General features: G+C 38.7%; 1 protein-coding gene across 5 annotated transcripts in view; it reads right to left on the bottom strand.

The window, feature by feature from the left end:
* Positions 1-18,763, bottom strand: part of HMGN3 (high mobility group nucleosomal binding domain 3) — a 32,407-nt gene extending 13,644 nt beyond the window's left edge. For all 5 annotated transcript variants that reach the window (XR_006717354.1, XM_045498846.1, XM_045498845.1 and 2 more), the window contains exon 1: positions 18,596-18,763. Coding sequence is in view for 4 of the 5 variants with exons in the window: in XM_045498846.1 (XP_045354802.1) it covers positions 18,596-18,610 (15 nt within the window). In the remaining variant the exon portion in view is untranslated. The remainder of the gene's footprint in view (positions 1-18,595) is intronic.
* Positions 18,764-21,276: the final 2,513 nt, after the last annotated feature.

Below are 21,276 nucleotides of genomic sequence, written 5' to 3' on the forward strand. Positions count from 1 at the left end.
ATGAAGGGAAACACTGCTTCTCATCTTGCCCTATTAGCCAGTCAAATTGGAGATAGCAAAATCTTAGAAAGTGTCAGCATATGAAGATAGTCCCTACATGGGCTATTTCCCTTTGCTCAACTCCATGCTGCAAACTCGACTTTCTGGACACAAACCAGCCACTCCGTTGTCAAGAAGCACTGGGCTCTCATTCATACCTGTTAGGCCACTTGGTAGATTTCAATTCACCTGTAGCTGGTGGGCATTTAAAGAAGCAGCACACAACTATTCTGATGTTAACTGACATTAAAAAAAGTTAAAAATGGATGTTAGTGACAAAATTTTCAAGATTCTTCTCTGCAGTAGATTAGTGACAGCAATATGACTGAGAGATCACTTTCTAAACACTGACCAAATGTCTGTGTCAGGTACAAATTACTGAAAAAAAGAAACCTGGAAAGATTCCACATAAAAAAAAGCAGGTATAACTGAAGATGTTAATGGCTTCAGGTGAATGAACATAAGACTAGAAATGTGAAGAGCTACAGCTCAAGGCTAAGCTGGTTTCTCTGGCAATCTCTCCATAAGGGCTTTCTATTAACAAGCCCGTAACCAATTTAGTCAAAACAAGCCAACTGATCTTTATCCTGGGTCAGGACCCAGGCCTGAGTGTTGGCTCTCTACCTAGGAGCTGTAGTGATCTGGGCCAGTGACCTGATCAGTGGCTCAGTCTGTTCATCCATGAATGACAGAGGATGATGATGCTGAACTCCAAGCGTCAGGCTTACGATCAAGCAAGATGTTAGAGCATTTCGGAGTCGGTGAGTTGTTATACAGATGTTATGCAACGAAATATGTATCTTAATGAGTCTTCCAAATGATTAAATATCAAATTATATTCAACAGACCCTTAAAGGTGAGCACATAAAACTCCCTGTAACCTTGTTATCTGTTTTTGTTGCACACAGTAACAGATACACTATTTCAGAAGGACTTATCATTTCAGGCTGTCTTATCACACGCCCGGTCTACCATTAACACTTAGCCATGAGGCCAGAGACAGGAAGCAGGACATGGTATGAAGGGATTGAAGCAGAAGGCCAAAGTTTTTGTCCCAAGGGGCTGTGAGGAATAAAGACAAAGAGAAGGGGGAAATGGGGACTGGGGTATATGGCGATGATCTCAGATGTACTTCAACCTTCTGGGAGGCTGATGGGAAGGATGAGGCGAGTTAGATCTGAAGAATTCCAAGACAGAGGGGTTCTCAAATCATTTCCCAGGACAGAGCAAACTTATGCTAATCCAGTTTGAACCCAGAACCCATGGTCAAGAGAGTAAAGAACCATGGTGAAACAAAAAGGTCTCATTCACATATCTGAAGCTCCTTCAGCACCAAAGAGGCAAAGGTACTGAACTGAGAGCCAGCAGGGGGGGGGGGGGGGGGGGGGGGGGGGGCGGGGCAGACATAGACAGTGGCCAGATGCAAGGCCCAGCAGAAATTCTAGGAAGTTTGGAGTACCAGTGAGTGCTGATTTGAGGGCAAGGCGGCAGGACAGTGGATCACTGAACACCTGGTGACCAGATGGGGACAGAGAATCAGCATTAGAAGGCCTGAACTTTGGCAAAAACCAACAGGTAGTTGAACATCTTTGAATTCAAAATTCTGAAAATAAAAGTAGACTCATTAAAATAAAAAAAAAATTAAAAAAAAAAAAACAAAAAACCTCTCAAAACAAACTCTAGACCAGGGACAGAAGAAATAGTAAATTGTCAGAGAGTGCTGAGGAATTAGCCCAGAATGCAACAAAGAGCAATAAAGGAATAAACAATACGCAAGAGAGGATAGCAGATATGGTGGTTAATTGAGAAGCTCCAAATATACTTAACAGACATTTCAGAGGCCAGGAACAGAGGTACTAGAAGGAAGGCAAAGACAGGGTGGCTGAGAATTTTCCCAAATTAAAGTCATAAGTCTCCAGGTTGAAAGCTTATGCCAAGGAACAAAGTGGAAACAAAACAAATGGATACCATGAAACATGTTGTAGTAAAACTGTAGTAAAGTGAGAAAAATCTTAGAGTTATCGGAGTAAGGGGTGCCTGGGTGGCTGTTGGTTAAGCATCTAACTCTTGGTTTTGGCTCAGGTCATGATCTGGTGTTCCGTGAGATTGAGCCCTGTGTTGGGCTCTGTGCTGACAGCATGGAGCCTGCTTGGGATTCTCTCTCTCCCCTGCTCTCTCTACCTCTTCCCTGCATGCATGCTCTCTTTCTCTCAAAATAAATAAACATTTAAAAAACATAAGTTATCAGAGTTAAAAGATGGATTATCTACAAAGAATTACTTTTACCAGCAAATACAAGTTTAAGAAAATATGAAGTAAGGTTCAAGTAGTTGAGGATAACTGTCAACCTAGAACTTTATATTCAGCTATCACTTAAGAATGAAGGAAAACAGGGGTGCCTGGGTGTCTCAGTCAGTTAAACATCTGACTCTTGATTCTGGCCCAGGTCATGATCTCACGATTTTTGAGTCTGAGCCCTACATCAGGCTCTGCACTGCTTGTGAGCCTCTCTTTCTGCCCTTCCCCCACTCATGTTTCTCTCTCTCTCTCTCTCTCTCTCTGAAAATAAATAAACTTAAAAAGAATGAAGGAAAAATAAAGACAACTCATAACATGAATACTTAAGAGACTTTGCCATCAGCAGAGCATTTCAATAAGGAACTGTTAGTAAAGAATCAAATTCAGTAATAAGAAAAATGAATTCAGATGAAAAAGTATATAAGAAGTAATGTATAAAATACTGGCAAATCCAATTAATTATTACTTGTAAATAATACCTGTTTTTTTGTGTTTAAAAACATTTCCCTAGAAATCCTAAACCAGTGCTGTCCTATAGAAATATAACATTTAATTCCAGATTTTCTGATAGCCACATTAAAAAAGCAAAAAGAAATAGATGAAATTAATTTTAATATTTTATTTAACTGAATCTATCTAAAATTTTATCACCTCAACATGTAATCAATTTACAAATTATTAATGAGATATTTCACAAAGTTTTAACACTAAATCTTCAAAATGCAGCACGTACTTGACACTTAACAGCATACCCCATGCAAGTGTTAGGTTCTCACCTATCTATATTTGGAGTTCAAGTTTACAGTAGTTTCACACATCTGGGTTGTTCCAAACATATTTAAATTGTTCCAATAACTGTATCTAATACAAATTTTGAATTTAAGTTAAAATTGAAATTTAAAAGATTCACCTTCTTCTTTTTAAAGAGTGCTTAATTGGGGCGCCTGGGTGGCTCAGTCGGTTAAGCGACCGACTTCGGCTCACGTCATGATCTCACAGTCCGTGAGTTCGAGCCCCGCGTCGGGCTCTGTGCTGACAGCTCAGAGCCTGGAGCCTGCTTCGGATTCTGTGTCTCCCTCTCTCTCTGACCCTCCCTCGTTCATGCTCTGTCTCTGTCTCAAAAATAAATAAACATTAAAAAAAAAAAGAGTGCTTAATTTCCTTACAAAGCTAGTGACTACCATACTGGATGGCACAGTTCTAGACCATAATAACCACAAAAAATGAGAGGAGGATGAACAGATGAGAAGGTAAAGCATGCTAGGGTCCTGGTTTTATTCGGGAGGATGATACAGTCACAGAATCATTTAGACTTTGCTAAAATAAAATTTAAAGATAGCCATTAAAATTTTTAACAGAAGAAACAGGATCTATAAGCTTCCAAATCAAGAGGAGTGAAATTAAGCAATTATTATATTAGTAAGGAAGGAAAAAAACAAATAACAAAAAAAACACACCCCACAAAATAAGTCATTAGAAAAAGTCCAAATACATTAGTAATCACAATATCCTAAACAAATTATACTTATCCATTATAATGTCAAGTGACAGGAAAAAACAGAATAATATATGCATATGACTACACTTTTACAAATTTTAAAACATGCACCAGTCAATATGAAGGATTTATATATGACATATATACCATAAAAGTATAAAATCATGGACTGGAAGGATACACAACAAATTCATGATAATGGTTACCTCTAGGGAGGCTGACAATGGAAGGAGACCAAGGTGGGGGGGGGGGTTCCTAAGGAAAACTGAACTTTACCTGCAACATTTAATTTTTTTTTTTAATTTTTTTTTTCAACGTTTATTTATTTTTGGGACAGAGAGAGACAGAGCATGAACGGGGGAGGGGCAGAGAGAGAGGGAGACACAGAATCGGAAACAGGCTCCAGGCTCCGAGCCATCAGCCCAGAGCCCGACGCGGGGCTCGAACTCAGGGACCGTGAGATCGTGACCTGGCTGAAGTCGGACGCTTAACCGACTGCGCCACCCAGGCGCCCCGATTTTATTTTATTAAAAAGAAACCTGAAGCAAAATGATAACATTAAAATGTGTGAATTTGAGAGGTGGGTAAATGAGTATGTTATATTATTTTCTGGATTTTTCTGTATTTAAATTTTTTTCTCAAATAAAAATATTACCCATAATGAGAGAAAAAAAAGACTAGAGGCAAACTTGTTCCATTAAGTCTAGTTTAACAGGGCCCTAGGTTTACTCATAGCATTTTCTGCATTTCTTAAATGGCTTATAAACCTGGCTTATATACTGCCTCTTCCTTTTCTGTTCAAGACATATTCCGGGGCTCCTGGGCTCAGTCCGTGAAGTGTCCAACTTCAGCTCAGGTTATGATCTTGTGGTCCGTGAGTTTGAGCCCCATGTCAGGCTCTGTGCTGACAGCTCAGAGTCTGAAGCCTGCTTTGGATTCTGTGTCTCCCTCTCCCTCTGCCCCTCCCCCGCTCATGCTCTCTCTCAAAAATAAACAAACATCAAAAAAAAAATTTTTTTAAGAAGACATATCATTCATAATTGTTTCATCTGATATGAAGGCTCTGGAGTGGCGCAAGATGGGAAGCCAAGGGCACTACCACAAGGATGCAGAGCTCTCCTTGGGCTAGCGTAGGAGAGCTGACGGGGGGCACAGATTCCTTCAGCAGCTGACCAACTGTTCCATCCCCATTCTTTCTTTACGCAGACATACCTCAGCCCCGCCCCTGAGGACACAAAAATGCATTGAGGGGACACAACTGCATTTTCCGGAAGACTAAACAGGACCAGCAGTCCTTTTAGGAAACCAAGAAAAGAACTTATCCCACAGACAACCCATAAGGAATCAACAGGCAAAAACTCCCCAACTGCCGAGTTTCTCTTCCAATAAATAGCAGTTATCACTGGACTGAAGGGCACCGGTGGTGGCAGTGGTCAGAAGCCAAACTTTCTCTCTCCAAACTCAGGGAGATATCAGAGAAGATGGGAAATTCCTTATACCCTTCAACAGTTGCTTGGGAACAGTTCAAACAGCATGAGCCTGTGGACTTCTCACAGCAGAGAGATATGGAGGGTGTGGCAGACGGCTGGACGTGGTGAGGCTAGTACCCGGCTTGTGCCATGTTTCTTCTAAGCTACACAAGAGAAGAAAGGGGAGGGCTCGGGAGTCTCAGCAACAAATGCTGGGCCTTATGTCAAAGTTCCAAAAAGTCTTAATGATTGGTAAGTGTTGGCTCTCAGAGATTTTCTTCTAAGACTGAGAGACAAGGGCTATTGCTTTATAAGTGCACTACCTGAGAGCCTACAGTATCTATGCAATTCAAGCAATCATTTTCCAGCAGCCACAGAACAAATCCAGTCTCAACTCCTGGGTTGTCCGTGACAATTCAGGAAATTAGGGAGCAGATGTAACAGTGCAAATAAACCAGTAATTACTTCTTTTAACCCAGGAAAGGTATTACTTTGAGGTGATTCTTCTCTAACTTGCCGGCCAGTATTTCTTTTTTAAAGTTTATTTTTTGAGAGAGAGAGAGAGAGAGAGACAGAGTGCGAGCGGGGGATGGGCAGAGAAAGGGGGACAAAGGATCAGAAGCAGGCTCTGCACGGACAGCAGAGAGACAGACGTGGGGCTCAAACTCATGAATCGTAGATCATGATCTGAGCTTAACCTACTGATGCTTAACCTACTGAGCCACCCAGGCGCCCTGGCCAGTATTTTTTTTTTTAATCTCTTTATCAAAATTTCTTTAAAAATTAATTTTATGTTTTCTGTTATAAACCCAAGGCTACAGGAAAGAAGCAGTCTAATAGTGAGCTGGTTAGCAGAGGAAATTCTGGGACAAAAAATCCAAGTAATCCACCCAGAGAAATGTGCCCATAACTAACTCTTATCACTCTTCGGCTAAAATGAACACAGAACTCAACTTTTTAACACAGTGTGAATTCCGCCCCCTCCTCAAATGGGGGCAATGCCCATGAAATTCTGGAGGTTTTTTAAAATAACAGGTAGTTCTCTTAAATTCAAATATTCCTATGACACATGAAACAGATACTAAAATATTGATTCAAAGCCACAGGATCATTATTTAACATTAGCATGATTGTTTTTCATTCATCCCGTAGGCCTATGTTTGGGATCCTCCAATACTTCACTGCTTTGTAAAATAATCTTTAAAAACCCAATACTTACAACTTGAGAGATCATTTTAAGAGGATTAATAATCAAACTAATATTACATTTCTCTGCTACCTCCTTCCTTGCTTATGTCTGTTAATTTCATCAACTTATATAAATCCAAATTGCAGTTATTAATGTCATGTCAGGCCAGTATGTCTTCCCCAAATTTTATTTTGTTGTTAGAGATAAAAATAATTGAGTTAAAAACTCTGCTTTAGAAGACTTTGGATGAACTGAAATAAATAGCAACTATCTCTTTTCTGAGGGATACTTTTAGGGAAAATATCTCACATTGTATTCAGGTACAAAAGATAACCAAAAATAAAGAATAAGCCATGTTCTAGGATGTTCAGTGAAATTTTATTAGCATAAATATATATATATATATATATATATATATATATATATATATATGTATAATGCAATAACGGAAGTATATCTTTAATGAAATAGTCTTAAATATTTCACACATCTCCTTGGTCTGAATTGCCTCTTCTACCCGAGTTACGTTTTCCATGTGAGTTGTACTGCATCAATGGGAAAGCACCTGGTTGAAGTCAGAAGCCTGAATTCCAGTGTGGCTCACATCTCACTTCCCTGTGCCCAAGTTTCTTCATGAGTACAAGTGAAAGAGACAAGGGACCAAGAGGAATAATAATAATAATAAACAATGTATACTGCACTTATGTGCAAGGCAATGATCTAAATGTTTTAAACCTCACCACAATCCTGTGAAGTTGGTAAACTAGCATCATGTCCATTTTATAAATGAGGAATTGAGACCAGAGAGGTTAAGTAACTTGCTCCAGATTACCCAGCTGGTAAACTTGCCTGTAAGTGAAGACCTGGGATTTAAACCGAAGTAGGCTGGTTCGGAGTTCATTCTCTCTCTCTCTCTCTCTCTCTCTCTCTCTCTCCCTCTCTCTCTCTCTTTCTCTCTCTCTCTCTCTAAGTAGGCTCTATGCCCAGCATGGAGCCCAATGTGGGCCTTGAACTCATGATCCTCAGATGGAGACCTGAGCTGAGATCAAGAATAGGACGCTTAACTGATGAACAACCCAGGTGTCCTCAGAGTTCATTCCCTTAACTACTACAACACTCAGACTGATTTGTTAGTTTTCCGAATTTAAAAATTAGGTGCAGATCCAGGATGCTAGAAGAGCAAAGGGTTTCCAGATTGGGAAATATTTTAATCTACAGATGTAGCCAACAAACACATAATATGTAGTGGAGTGTTTCCTATATCCCCCTCACTGGTGAGCCTCTTGGAATAACAATAAACAATGTCCCATTAAAAATACTGTATGTTGAGATGCACATAAATGTACTATTCTGGGTTTCTAAATGGTTACATACACAGATAAAAGTATTTTTATCTATTAAAACAATCAATTTTTGTAGAACTTTACATTTTTCTTTTTTCTTTTAATGTCTTTATTTATTTTTGAGACAGAGAGAGACAGAGCATGAGCAGAGAGGGAGGGGCAGAAAGAGAGGGAGACACAGAATCTGAAGCAGGCTCCAGGCTCTGAGCTGTCTGCACAGAGCCTGATGTGGGGCTCAAACTCACGGACTGTGAGATCATGGCCTGAGCTGAAGTCGGTGGCTCAATCGAATGAGCCACCCAGGTGCCCCGCACTTTACATTTTCAATGTACTTTTACATTGTTGTTGTATTTGGTCCTCTCAATAGCATGGGAATACAGAGGCGTGACCTTAATAGTCCCATTTTACAGATGAAAAGTAGAAGTTCAAAGAGTCAAGTGACTTTCCCCTTCTAAAGAGTGGTGGAGTCCACACTACACCCAAGTCTTCCAACTTTTATACCAAGGATCTTTCCAGATGGTTACTTTATTTTCCTATTTGCCCTGGTATGAATTAATTTCTAGCAAATGGTAAGCACAGTTACGATGTCCTTGTATTTTTGCAAAACTAATCAGCTAGCTCTGATGTGACTGACAAGGAAAGCCATGAGAAGTAGAAAGAATAGAGTTTTAAAAAATTTATTATATGGAATGTAGAACTTCAGAAGGAGCCTTCAAAGCTTCACATTGTGACCAACTCAAATCTTTGGTATGTTTATCGCCCACATACACCACGCTTAATACTCATGATTTCCTACAAAATAGAATTCTGCCCAGTATTGTAAAAAAAAAAAAAACACAGCTTATATCCACAAAGAAAAAAAAAAGAGAGAGAAAGAGAAAAAAAGAAAAATAAATAAGGAACCCATGGTAGACTTTGTATTTATCTTTGCATGGGGTCACATAATCAAATTATAATTTTAAACTAATATCACTTTATAGTATACCTTTTAAAAACAAATTTTGTGGGGAGCCTGGGTGGCTTGGTTGGTTGAGCCTCTAACTTCAGCTCAGGTCATGATCTCATAGTTCGTGAGCATGGAGCCTGCTTGGGATTCTCTCTCTCTCTCTCTCTCTCTCTCTCTCTCTCTCTCTCTCTCTGTATCTTCCTTTCCCTCTTCCCCTTCCCTGCTTGCACTCTGTCTCTCTGTCTCTCTCTCAAAAATAAACAAACATTAAATTAAAAAAATAAATGTTGTAATTAAACATTAAATAATTGGTAAACCAGAACTCTGAAATAAAAATCCACTCAGTCCTAGGTTCAATAGATTTTCCAAATTATAAATCTATCCTATTCGAAGAGTTCCCAAAACAATAGCACCGGCTCATTTTTTAAACCCAATGCTTAAGTAATGGTAATGTAATATTTACGTTGCAACCTCTCAATATATTGTATAATATGCAAGTGTACTTATGTGTTTCTGATCACAGGGGAGTATCTCTATTAGCCTATATAGAACAAATTAATGAAGACAATATATCTTGGAAATAGTAAATCCAGCAGTTTATTGTAATTTGAAGAAACACTGAGTCTTAGACTTTCAACACTCAAAGATATTAATACTTGGGTGAGGAAATTGTGCATGTATACATATATATCTTGTCTACAGTCTATTAGTTACTGGCATACCAGAAGCCTTCACGATAATGTATGTGCCTCTCTCAGAAGCAGAGGCCTGACCCTGAGGCCAACCTTAGGGCATGATCATAAATAATAAATACTTCTTCGGTAACTTGTACTGGCACCTAGAAAAAATGGCCATCAGCCTATGTCTATTAATAAAGACAACATTTTAATCAAAGGAACATTTACATATTTATATAACTCTTGATTTTTCCTTGTTTCATTCATTGAGCATCTTAGTTTAAGTAAAACTACACGAGGTTCCTAGATATAAACATGTATGGGACGTACTGTGGTGTAATGGTTAAGAGCAAAATTCTTGGGTAAAGAGGGTTGGGTGAGAATTCCTGGATCTATTACCTCCTAGCTGTGTGACCTGGGGGGAATTCCTTAATCTTACTAAATCCCAATATTCTCTTCTGTGTATGAGAAAGGCCGTAGGGCTCGGCGGGTAAAAGCACAGGCTTTGGAGCCAGACTGCCAGGACTGCAATCCCAACTGGGCCATTTCTTTTCATGGGGGTCTTCTGTGAGACCACAGTCTGAAGAGTACATACCTTACTGGGTGGTTGGGAGGGTTCGGTTCATTAATGCAGAGTGCTCAGAACAGTGCCTGAGTTCCAGAAAGCCATCTAAATGTTAGTTATCGTGGCTGTCGTTACCGTATCTGTGAGATGAGAATAGCCTCACATAACTGTTGTGAGAATAACATGAAATAATATGAAATTACACCATAATACTTCCCATATATGTTTGTTTCTAGTAGCTTCACATACTTGGGTTTAAACTAATGAATGTAAAGCATATAATAGCTAAGGTCTGGTACATCCAGGCATTTAATAAATGGTAGCTACTTAAATTTTAATAGTAATAAATGTATTTATATGTTGTTACTGCTGTGTTTCCCTTGAAATATTAAATTTGCAACTCATTTTGAAATTTAAAACTGTTTTTTCTATTTCCCGACTTCTGAATAGTGTATCATTTACTTTAAGTGTGATCAAATATGCATTTGTCTTAGGCATCTCTAAATGGCCATTTCTGAATGTGTCCACAAGATATAATAACACTGGACTCAATAAATACCATGACCAGGAACCAATACTTGATTTGACTGAACTCTTCTAAGAAGACAGTGAAATGTACAAAAAATAAGCAGCCAGTGAAAAAGGAATTCAACATTTTGATTTGGTTTGTTATCTTCAACACTGATTTTTAAATTACTCAGGAGACTAACATCATATTTCAACATACTAGGTACTGTGAAAGCAGACAGCTTAAATGGTGTTTATTTCAGTCACCATTTCCAAATTGTACCCTGCAGGAAAGTGGAATATATTTAACTTGGGTATAAACAAAAGCAGTGTTTTAGGTGGAAAGTATAGGAAAAGAGGATCACTTGATAACTGATTTGCCAAGGGAATTTTAATGTTATATGGAGATATTTTTAAACATATTTTTTCTTTGAGAAAACACAACCCTGTAAAAATGCACCAGATTAAAGCTTATATTCCTTCAAAAACACTACATTTGTTATTCAGTTGTTGAACATCTATTTCTGTAACTGCAGTTAATTAAACTGTGCCATCTACCTGTTCCCTATCCACGCTGTGTGCCATTTTATCCTCCTACCAAATGGAAGCATGGTGCTTATTTATTATTATTTCACTGTAGTTCTCTGAATAATTGAAAATATCATTATCACAATAACGAACACCCCATGTGTTTTACACATGGCAAGTGCTATGTGAAGTACTCTGTATTCACAATCTCATTTAATTTCTCCAACAACCCAACGAGGTAAAGAATATTTGTATCCCAGTTTGATAGACAAGAAAACTGAGTCTTAGAGAATTAGGAACTTAGAAGTTTAGGGGGAAGTGAAGTAATGTGCCCTAAATCATACAGCCAGTAAACGGTACATGTCAGAACCCTACTGGACTACCTCCTCAACAAACATATGAAATAATTAAACTTACTACTTTCTTCCCTTGGAAATGATTCACTCATGCACTTGTTCAACAAATAGTTATACTACTTGTGCTAGGTGCATGGGATATGAGAAACATCAGAGCCATCAAATATTTCACAGTCAAGTCAAATTAGGAAGATTACAAAGTTAAATCTAAATTAGGTAATCAAACAATGTGTCCCAATTTAGAAACATGGTGCTTGTCAGACAACTACCTTTAAAATAGAAGAGAGTAAAAAAATAAAAATAAAAATACAAGACAGTAGTTAAAAGAAAGGCACTAATGAGGGAGGGTAGCTACTGCATACAATCTAATCTCAACTGTTAACAGGCCTTGAATTTAACTTCCTCATATTTCAAAGAAAGCAAGACTTCACAGAAAAACCAATGACAGATCACCTTTAATAACAAACTAGCACTGAACCTCTTGAGATTTAAAAAAAAAAACAAAAAACCTATCACCTTCAACCCTTTTAACCAAACAATTTCTTGTCAGTATTTTTTCTCTGGACATGTGGTCTGGCCAAACCTTTCAATGCTTTTATCTTTTCTTGTGGCTCATTATCGTTTCTTGCCATAAATTATAAATATTTACATATGTATACTACCTACCCTATCAGACTAAAGGATCCTTAAAAATAGGGGCATTTACTCATTCACTTCAAAAAGGGTTGGAAAAAAATCCAATTCACTTATTCTCCCAACATGATGATACTTTGCATAAAGGTGATAATAAATGTTTATTTAACATGGAATGAGTGAATGAATGAATAATATGTACAACTCTGCCATTTTGGAGCCTTTACTCAAACATAGGTACCATCTCAATATTAACTCAATTAAACTCAGTAAGCATCTGGATGGCACACTACCCGTAGTTAGACCCTTTCATATTCATACTGGAAACCTCAGTATGTTAAAAAGGCTATTCACCCCAAATTGATTTACAGATTCAATTCAATCCCTCTTAAAGTCAAGGGAGGTATTTTTGTAGAAGTTTATAAGCTGATTCTAAAATTTATATGGAAATGCAAAGAATACAATAGACACAACAATTCTGAAAAAGAAGAAGAAAGCTGGAGGACTGACACTACCAGATTTCAAATCTTACCCTAAAACCATAGTAAGCAAGATAATGCAGTACTGATCTAAGGACAGGCATATAGACAATGGAATATCACTGACAGCCCAGAAAGAAACCTTTACATTTAAGATGAACCGATTTTCCACCAGAGTACCTAAGCAATTTAGTGGCAAACGAATAGTCTTTTCAACAACTGGTGCTGGGAAAACTGGCTATCAACATGCCAAAAAATAAAAAAAGAGAGAGAGAAAGAGAGTTTAAACCCTTATCTCACACTAGGTACAATATTAACTCAAAGTGGATCATAGGGGGCGCCTGGGTGGCGCAGTCGGTTAAGCGTCCGACTTCAGCCAGGTCACGATCTCGCGGTCCGTGAGTTCGAGCCCCGCGTCGGGCTCTGGGCGGATGGCTCAGAGCCTGGAGCCTGTTTCCGATTCTGTGTCTCCCTCTCTCTCTGCCCCTCCCCCGTTCATGCTCTCTCTCTGTCCCAAAAATAAATAAACGTTGAAAAAAAAAAAAAAAATTAAAAAAAAAAAAAAAAAAAAAGTGGATCATAGAACCAAATAGAAGAGCTAAAACTATAAAGCTTTATGAGAAAATAATTGTGACTCTGGATTAGGCAAAGATTTATTGAACATGACACTAAATGAATTTATCAAAATTAAAAAAACATCTGTTTTTCCAAATTTTAAAAAGCCACAGATTGGAAGAAAATATCTACAAATCACATAGCTGATAAAGGCCATGTGTTAGAATATTTAAAGAACTCTAACAACTCAATAAGAAACAACCCAATTAAAAACCAGGCAAAAATATCTGAATAGACATTTCACCTAAGACATATATTATGCTAGTAAGCACACAAAAAGATGCTCATCGTCATTAGTTATTATGGAGATACAAATTAAATTTATTAGAATGGCTATAAGCATAAAAAGTGACAATATCAGGAGCACCTGGGTGGCTCAGTCGGTTGAGTGTCTGGCTTTGGCTCAGGTCATGATCTCATGGTTCAGGAGTTTGCCCACATCAGGCTCACTGCTGTCAGCATGAAGCCTGCTTTGGATCCTCTGTCCCCCCTCTCTCTGACCCTTCCCCACTTTTACTCTCTCAAAAATAAATGCAAACCTTACAAAGAAAAAAACTAAACTAAAACTGACAATATCAGTGATGTTGAAACACTGGAACCCTCATCCATTGATGGTATGTACAATCACTTTGGAAGACAGTTTGGAAGTTACCTAAACGTTAAAAAGACTTTCAAACCACCCACCAGTTCTACAGTTAGGAAAGTTCCCAGGACAGATGAAAATGTGCCCATGAAAGACTTACATATAAATATTCACAGCAGCGTTATTCATAATAACTAAAAACTGGAACAATCCAAATGTCCATCCATTTGTGAAAGGATGAACAATGGATGATCACTGGGCAACAGAAAAGAATGAAATACTGATTCACGCTAGAACACATATGGACCTCGGAAACATTATGCTGAAAGAAACCAGACACAAAAGACTACATATTGTTTGATTCCTTTTATGTAAAATTTCCAGAAAAGGCAAATCTCAGTAGATTCGTGGTTGCCTAGGACTGGGGTGGGAGCAGGGACTGGCTGTAAAAAACTTGAGAAACCTTTCTCCAGTGATGGAAATGGCTCAAAACTGGATTATGGGTAATGTCATACAACTCTATAAATGTATGTAAAATTACTGATTTGCATAGATGAATGGACATTATGGGAAGTAGATCATACCTCCAATAAAGCTTTTTTTTTTTTTATATTTATTTATTTTTGAGAGAGACAGAGACAGAATGCGAGTGGGTTAGGGGCACAGAGAGAGACACACAGAGAATCTGAAGCTGGCTCCAGGCTCTGAGCTGTCAGACAGACCCCGATGCGGGGCTTCAACTCATGAGCTGTGAGATCATGACCTGAGCTGAAGTCAGACGCTCAACCAACTGAGCCACCTAGGCGCCCCAAGCTTTTTTTTTTTTTAAAGTAAATTATATTCCCATCCATATATCCTGACTGCTGCTAGAGTGTCAGTACAATTCAGCACTTAGCAGTGATACTTCCAATCTTTTTTACCAGACTGGTTTTTTAAAAAATCACATCTCCTTATTCTTAATAATATACATTTCTTTGATTTCTAGCAAATCTAAACATTTCATCTATTTGATCTATTTGGGTCTGCTAGTTTCTAAATATACATCTTTTCCATAAGGACATGTGAGACTCTTATATTTTTAAACTAGCAAACTTTTTTCGGTGATCTGTGGTACAAATATTTTTTCCCAGTTTTTTGTAAGTTTTTAGATTTTATTAACAATAGGTTTTTCTTTTTGTCATACAGAAATATTCATTTTCATGTAGTCACATTCATCTGTATTTTCACTTCCAGAGTCTGTCTCTGGTGTTTTGACATGTGATATTCTTTTGAAACATTAATCAGAAACCTTGAATATTGTTAGGTAATCATCCTCCGTGCCAAGCCCAGCACTATCAGGCCTTTCTACTTTAAGAGAAAAAAACCCTAATTTCAAATTTCAAAGCTAGAAGCAGACAGCCTTTTCTTCCTTAAGCCTTTAAGTGTATAAAGAAACACGAATGTTTATACCCCAAATTCATGGACAACTGCCTCATTAGAGAACTTCCGATGTGATACACTAGATATTTCCAATAGTTCTAGTGATGAGATACTGGAAAAATAAAAAGAAGGATGTGAAAATGTGTTTGCTGTTGCTAATCATGCCAGGCTATGACTCTAGGCCTCACTGGCTGATGCCTCTTTGTAGGACGTCATATCATCATATAACAACGTGACCAGTGTAGGCATTCATGGATGTCTGACCAGAACACTCTAGAACTCAGTCACTCATTATCTCACAACCACTGCATTCATGCATATTATCATTTTCCTTGCTATGTCACTCACTATTAATAGGTGGTGAATGACCCATCACCCATTAGGTAATAAATACAGGAAACTGAATTTCATTCTTACTTTACAAACTCAGAAGGAGATTTAATGCTAATGAAAGAATTCCTTATTATTGAGTGCTTCAAAAATTCTACAGCAGTTATAAAAAAAAACACCTATTTGGTTTAACATAGCTATAACTATCACACAAAGAGATAAAACAAAGATATGATTAAGAAATAAAAGAACACTTTATATTAATGTGGATATTATGGCTTTTAAGTTGTATAGCTGGTTAAGAAATAATCAGAAGAGGCATTGAAATGCCTGATAACAGAAAATGACTGTTTTTCTCTGTATATATTTGAGTCCCACACACCCTTGCAAGACCAGCCCAAATTCAACCTTTTTTCCCTATCAATTCTACAGCATTTAGAATCTATACCTATACTATATATTCTGGCACATATATACAGTCTTAACATTATTCAAGTGTTTAGTGTCTGTCACTCTTATCATCTTCAATGAATTAAATATAAGTTCTATGAGAGCAAACTATGTATCCCTACGACATTAAAGCAGTGGTAGGATTCGAGATCCTACACTACAGAACAGCCTAAACAGGTGTTCATTAAATAACTTTTCTTGATTTCTGGGAAAAGTTGAAAAAAAAGGGCCAAGATGGAGAAAAAAAAAAAAGGTATTGTGGGGCACTTTCCTCAAATGTATTATAATGTAGAACAGGCAGTCCCTTTAGTCAAGAAAAATAATGTGGAGTAGTATGTAAAAGCTTTAGCAGTTGCCCCAGCTTTACATATCTCAAAAAGCTAGGCACAGATTGTTTTCAGTTCTTCTCTTTGCATCCAGGCAGGCTTTACCTAAAGATAGTGCTTTCCAATGTAAGCTCCAACAAACTCCAGGATTCTATGAGGCAGCTCTAAGGTCTGACTGATAGATGGGATGGCCACGTTAGCTATGTTTAATTTGTGGCTGCTTCTTTTCAGGTATCAACTTGGGCTCCAAGTATAAATGAAGAGCCTTCTTACTAATCAAGGACAGTTTTTCCATCTCTGAAGAATACTCTGATGTCCTGAGGGATGACATTCAGGTACTTGTACACAGGTTTGCCTCTAGTCCCAGGATGGATGGCTAGCTTCTTCATAGGGTGCTCCCTGCCTTCCAGGGAAATAAAACAATAACCAAAAGATAGTTCCTCTACTGTAATTCTTTTCTTCCTTACTGTTTCCTTTAGAAAGGTGGACAGTAAGGGAAGGTAAGAATGATTTCACCAATTCTGGCCCTTTAACAACAAGGACTCCAGCACATCAGGGTCCATTATAATAATGGGTTTTGTGCATATCTAAGTTACTGTTCATTTACATTTGTTAATAATTCTCAGGAAAGGGGAAGGCACCATTCACTCTGTAAGGTGTGACTCTACTAGAATTCCCAACCCGGTCACTGAACCTCAGATAAAATGCTGAAAATAGTGGCATCATTTTAAATATCTTAGTTCTAGTAAAACAGGGCTAGAAAAACAATACTTTCATAAACATTAACTTTAAATAATGAATCTCAAATACTAGTAAATGCCATCCATTTTCTAGGGCTGGGAATCTCTGCATTTCCTAAATTCCTCTTCACCTACCACCACTAAATGAAAAGAATGAGTGAATAATGTTTGAAAGTAAGGACTCTGAACCTACAGTATCTAATTAAACCTTGGTTACTAGCAATTGGTTGGTGAAATGTTGGTTAACTCATGTCTCTAAGCCCCAGTTCAATGGGGTGTACTGAGGAGTAAATGAAATCATGCAAGCCAAATTCTTCCCACAATATGAAGCACATAGTATGTGCACGATAAACTCTAAGGAAAAAAAACCACTTTCGTTATATTTGTTAAAAAGTGGAGACAAGTTTCCACCAAATTCTTAGTAATGGTAGGTAAGAAAGCAAAACCTTTTGTATTTTTAAAACTTCAATATTTTAAAGTAACGCATTCATTTACACCAATCAGTCCACAGTTTTTAATTGATAATGCAGGATATTATTTGTAATTTTGCCTCAAATTTAATACACTCACTGGCTCACACTGCTGGCAGGCGGTGGGAGGGTGCAAAGCATTTTCTCAGAACAGCCGCCACACAACGGATTTCTCAGGGTGGAGGCAAGCCTTCCCTTCCCTGCCCGGGACAATGACGGGGTCCGAGCCCAGCACCTACGGAAACGTGCGTCGCGGTGTGCGATACTTGGTGTCCGCGACCCGCGCGGAAGGGGACGTAATAGTCCAAAAGGAACCGAAGCCGAGACGAAAATGATCCCAGTTCCCGGTGAGCACCGAGGGACTTGGGAGCTCGCGCACCCCGCCTTGCCCGACTGAGTGTGGGCTTGGGTCACCAGAGTGGACCCGGTGGCCCCTGCCCTTGGCAGCCAGAGTGGGCGCCACTGGCGCCGTCCCGTCCGGTGCGTGGCTAACTCCGCCGCTCCCGCCGCGAACTGCGGGCAGGTCCCGGCAGCCCGGCCCCGCCTGCGCCGTCCCCAGCCCTGATTGACACTGGAGTTGGTACATACGGGTCTGCAGCGGAGGCGAGCAGGGGGGTGAGTGCTATTTTAAACATGGCTTTCCCTCTCTCTTGGCCTCAGAGCCAACGCGGCGCGCCCAGCCGTGGGCTAGGCCCACCTGGGAATAACCCCAACATCTGCCCGACTTATTTATTTTTTTCGGTCTCTCTATGCATGGACTTGTTTTCCCCCAATCACTGCTTTTCCACAACCCGGCAGTTTCAAAGAGGAAACTCCCCTCCTGGAAAGGGGAATGGAAAGCGCTTTTGCTTCTTCTTGTTAGAAGGTGGAAACCATTCCAGTTACCAGGAGTTCAAAAAAGAAGCGAAGCGGCGTCGCTGGAGAGAAAGTAACATTCAGAAATCCTTGGGGACCGAGGGAGGAAGGGAGGGAAGGAGGAATGTCTGCAACAGGCATCTGAAAACAAGCGTGGAGAAGCAAAAAGATTCGCAAACCCGGAGTTACTACCAAGTGCATTCCGCGCAATCCATTGCAATGACAAGATCTGCTGTAAGCACAATTTGAAGGCCTTTGAAATCTTTTTGGTGAGACTTACCTTTCTCTTCGGCATAATGACTACGTTCGTGCAGCTAAAAAGTAAAGCAACGGGGTGGAACTGCAGACACCGCCGCTGGATGCTGCCGCTGCCCCTGCAGCTGCTCACGCGCAGGGCACGGCGTACCCGGCCTCTCCGACCTGCACCTCCGCGGCTCCCTCCAGGGGCCCTCTACTCGCTCGTCTCTTCGCTCACCCAATGAGGAGCCCCGGCAGCTGGCCGCGAGGCCCCATTGGCTGCGGCAACATTCTAAATTCCACGAGGGCACGCCCACCTCCGCGCACACGGTAAGCGCTGTTGTAGTTTCCACTTCATCGAAAAAATCTGCCTGGTGACTGGGCATGCCCAGTTCAACTAGTAACCTCCAAGCTACAGGGTCCTGGAGTTTCATTATTTTCCTGCTCCCTTTTTGGATTGTGTCACTAGGAACAGCATGGGCCTTTAGAGACAGGAAAAAGAGTAAGGATGGACATATTAACTTCATAGTGTAAGTATATGCACAGCAGGCACTTTATAGGTTTCCTACCCATAAAGGCTTGTAATGAATGTTACATGATGGAGACCTGTAAGAGAGGGAAGATACCTTGTTCTGGAAGAGTGTGGCAATTTCTAAGGGTCTCAGCTTCCCATTCTAGATATCTAGTGACAATAATCTCTAAAATGACTTAGTTTTAATATCTTAAAATCTGTGATTACAAATCACTAATTCAGTCAACTTCAAAAAAAAATTGTTTAATGTTTACTTATATTTGAGAGAAAGAGACAGAAAGACAGAGTGTGAGCTGGGGAGGGGCAGAGACAGAATCTGAAGTAGGCTTCAGGCTCTGAGCTATCAACACAGAGCCCTAATGGGGACTTGAACTCATGAACTGAACTCATGAATGGTGAGATCATGACCTGAGCAGAAGTCTGAGTCTTCACCAACTGAGCCACCCAGGCACACCTTAAAAAAATTTTTTTTTTAAATGTTCATTTGAATTCAGCCAATTTCAAATTAGGCTCAAAGATGAATAGGATATATTTGTTATGGAAATCAGAAAAAGAATGAACAAGGTCAGAACAGATTATTTTACATTTGAAACATTTAAATAAGCATATTTAAAATATACATATTTTAATGTTTCTCAAAGTTCTGCAAGGCATTAATCAGGCTTTGCAGAAACACTTCCGAATTTATTTTATGTGATCAGTTTTACCCTGATACCAAAACTGGTATAAGACCTCAGAAGAAAAGAGAGCTAGAGACTGATATCCTTTATAAACATAGACACAAAAGTCTTGAACAAAATTTTAGTAAATCAAACCCAACAGCATTTAAAATGATAAGACATCATGACCAGTGAGGTTTATCCTAGGAATTCAGAGTTGGTTCAACATCTGAAAACCAATCAGTGTAATTCACCATAATAATAGAATAAAGGAAAAAAACCAATATGATCATTTCAGCAGATACAGGAAAAGCACTAGTGAATGGGTGAGCAAATTGTGGTAACCATACACAATAGAATATTACTCAGCAATTAAAAGGAATAAAATATTCCTTCATGAATGAATGCCAGAAACAAAATGCCACATGAAAGAAGTCAAATACAAAAGACCATATTGAATAATTTCATTCTTTTGAAGTTACAGAAAAGGTAAACTTAGGCAAGCTTAGTTTCATAATCATATTGAAAGGCAAAAGTTCACATCATAGGAAAATGTATTGAAGTCTTACACCACAAACATGGCCAGATTCACTTTGGTCATGCAGATGCTGAAAATATGCATTAAACAATGTCATTAAATAATTTTAATGCTTGTATTTTTTCTTTATTAATTTTCAGAATAACAAATATGCATCCTAGCAAACTCTAGAAGTGGTCAATGACTTTCTTTTTGTAATATCTTTAGGAACTCATGGATTTTTATGTATTTGGTACACTTCAATCTGTTGCTATTATTACTATTTTTTATACTCATATTGCCCAAATTGGTCATTTTGACATGATCCCAGTTGTCTTTGATAGATTTTTCACTTTCAGGCATTCAGTGGATCACAATATACTAAAAATAATCTGAATAAAACCAGTTCATTGCTTGAGAATTGGATAAACTTTGAGGTTAATAATTTTACCATAAAAATAATATTTATAATGGAGCTGTCTTGGAAGAGAGTTAATTTGCAAAATGCTTGGTGGTTAAGAAAAAAGCCAGTGAAGACACTTTTAATGAGATATGTGTGGAAGGATGCTCGGTAGCACTTGTAATCTGGGTTGAAAATTTTTTTCTTTACGGAGATGGAAAGGCTTCACAACAAAGGTAGTTAGGGTGAATTTTTCCCTCTGTGATGGTAAGTGCAAAGTTGGCTTCTTTAGTTTATATTTTTCAAGGCTAAACTATCAACAACAACAAACAAAACTGTGAATGTTTTTACTGCACATAATAAAATAACTGCAATGAAAACGAAACTAGCTAGTTGGATAAAGAAAGTTGATTGTGGGAACCTTGGGTCATTTGAGCCTCTAAGTGCATTTGTAAGTGACAAAAATAACAGGTTAGTTTTGAAGTGAATAACAGCATGAATTCTCTTTCCTTTGAAGTGGATTACACCTGCTTGAGCAGAACACTGGGGAATAGAGGGTTCTCCCTGTATCTTCAGTATCTTCCAACGTCTGAGAAAATAAGCACAAACCTCTGGA

Source organism: Leopardus geoffroyi, chromosome B2, assembly GCF_018350155.1.
Source record: "Leopardus geoffroyi isolate Oge1 chromosome B2, O.geoffroyi_Oge1_pat1.0, whole genome shotgun sequence".
In the NCBI taxonomy this organism is placed as follows: Eukaryota; Metazoa; Chordata; class Mammalia; order Carnivora; family Felidae; genus Leopardus; species Leopardus geoffroyi.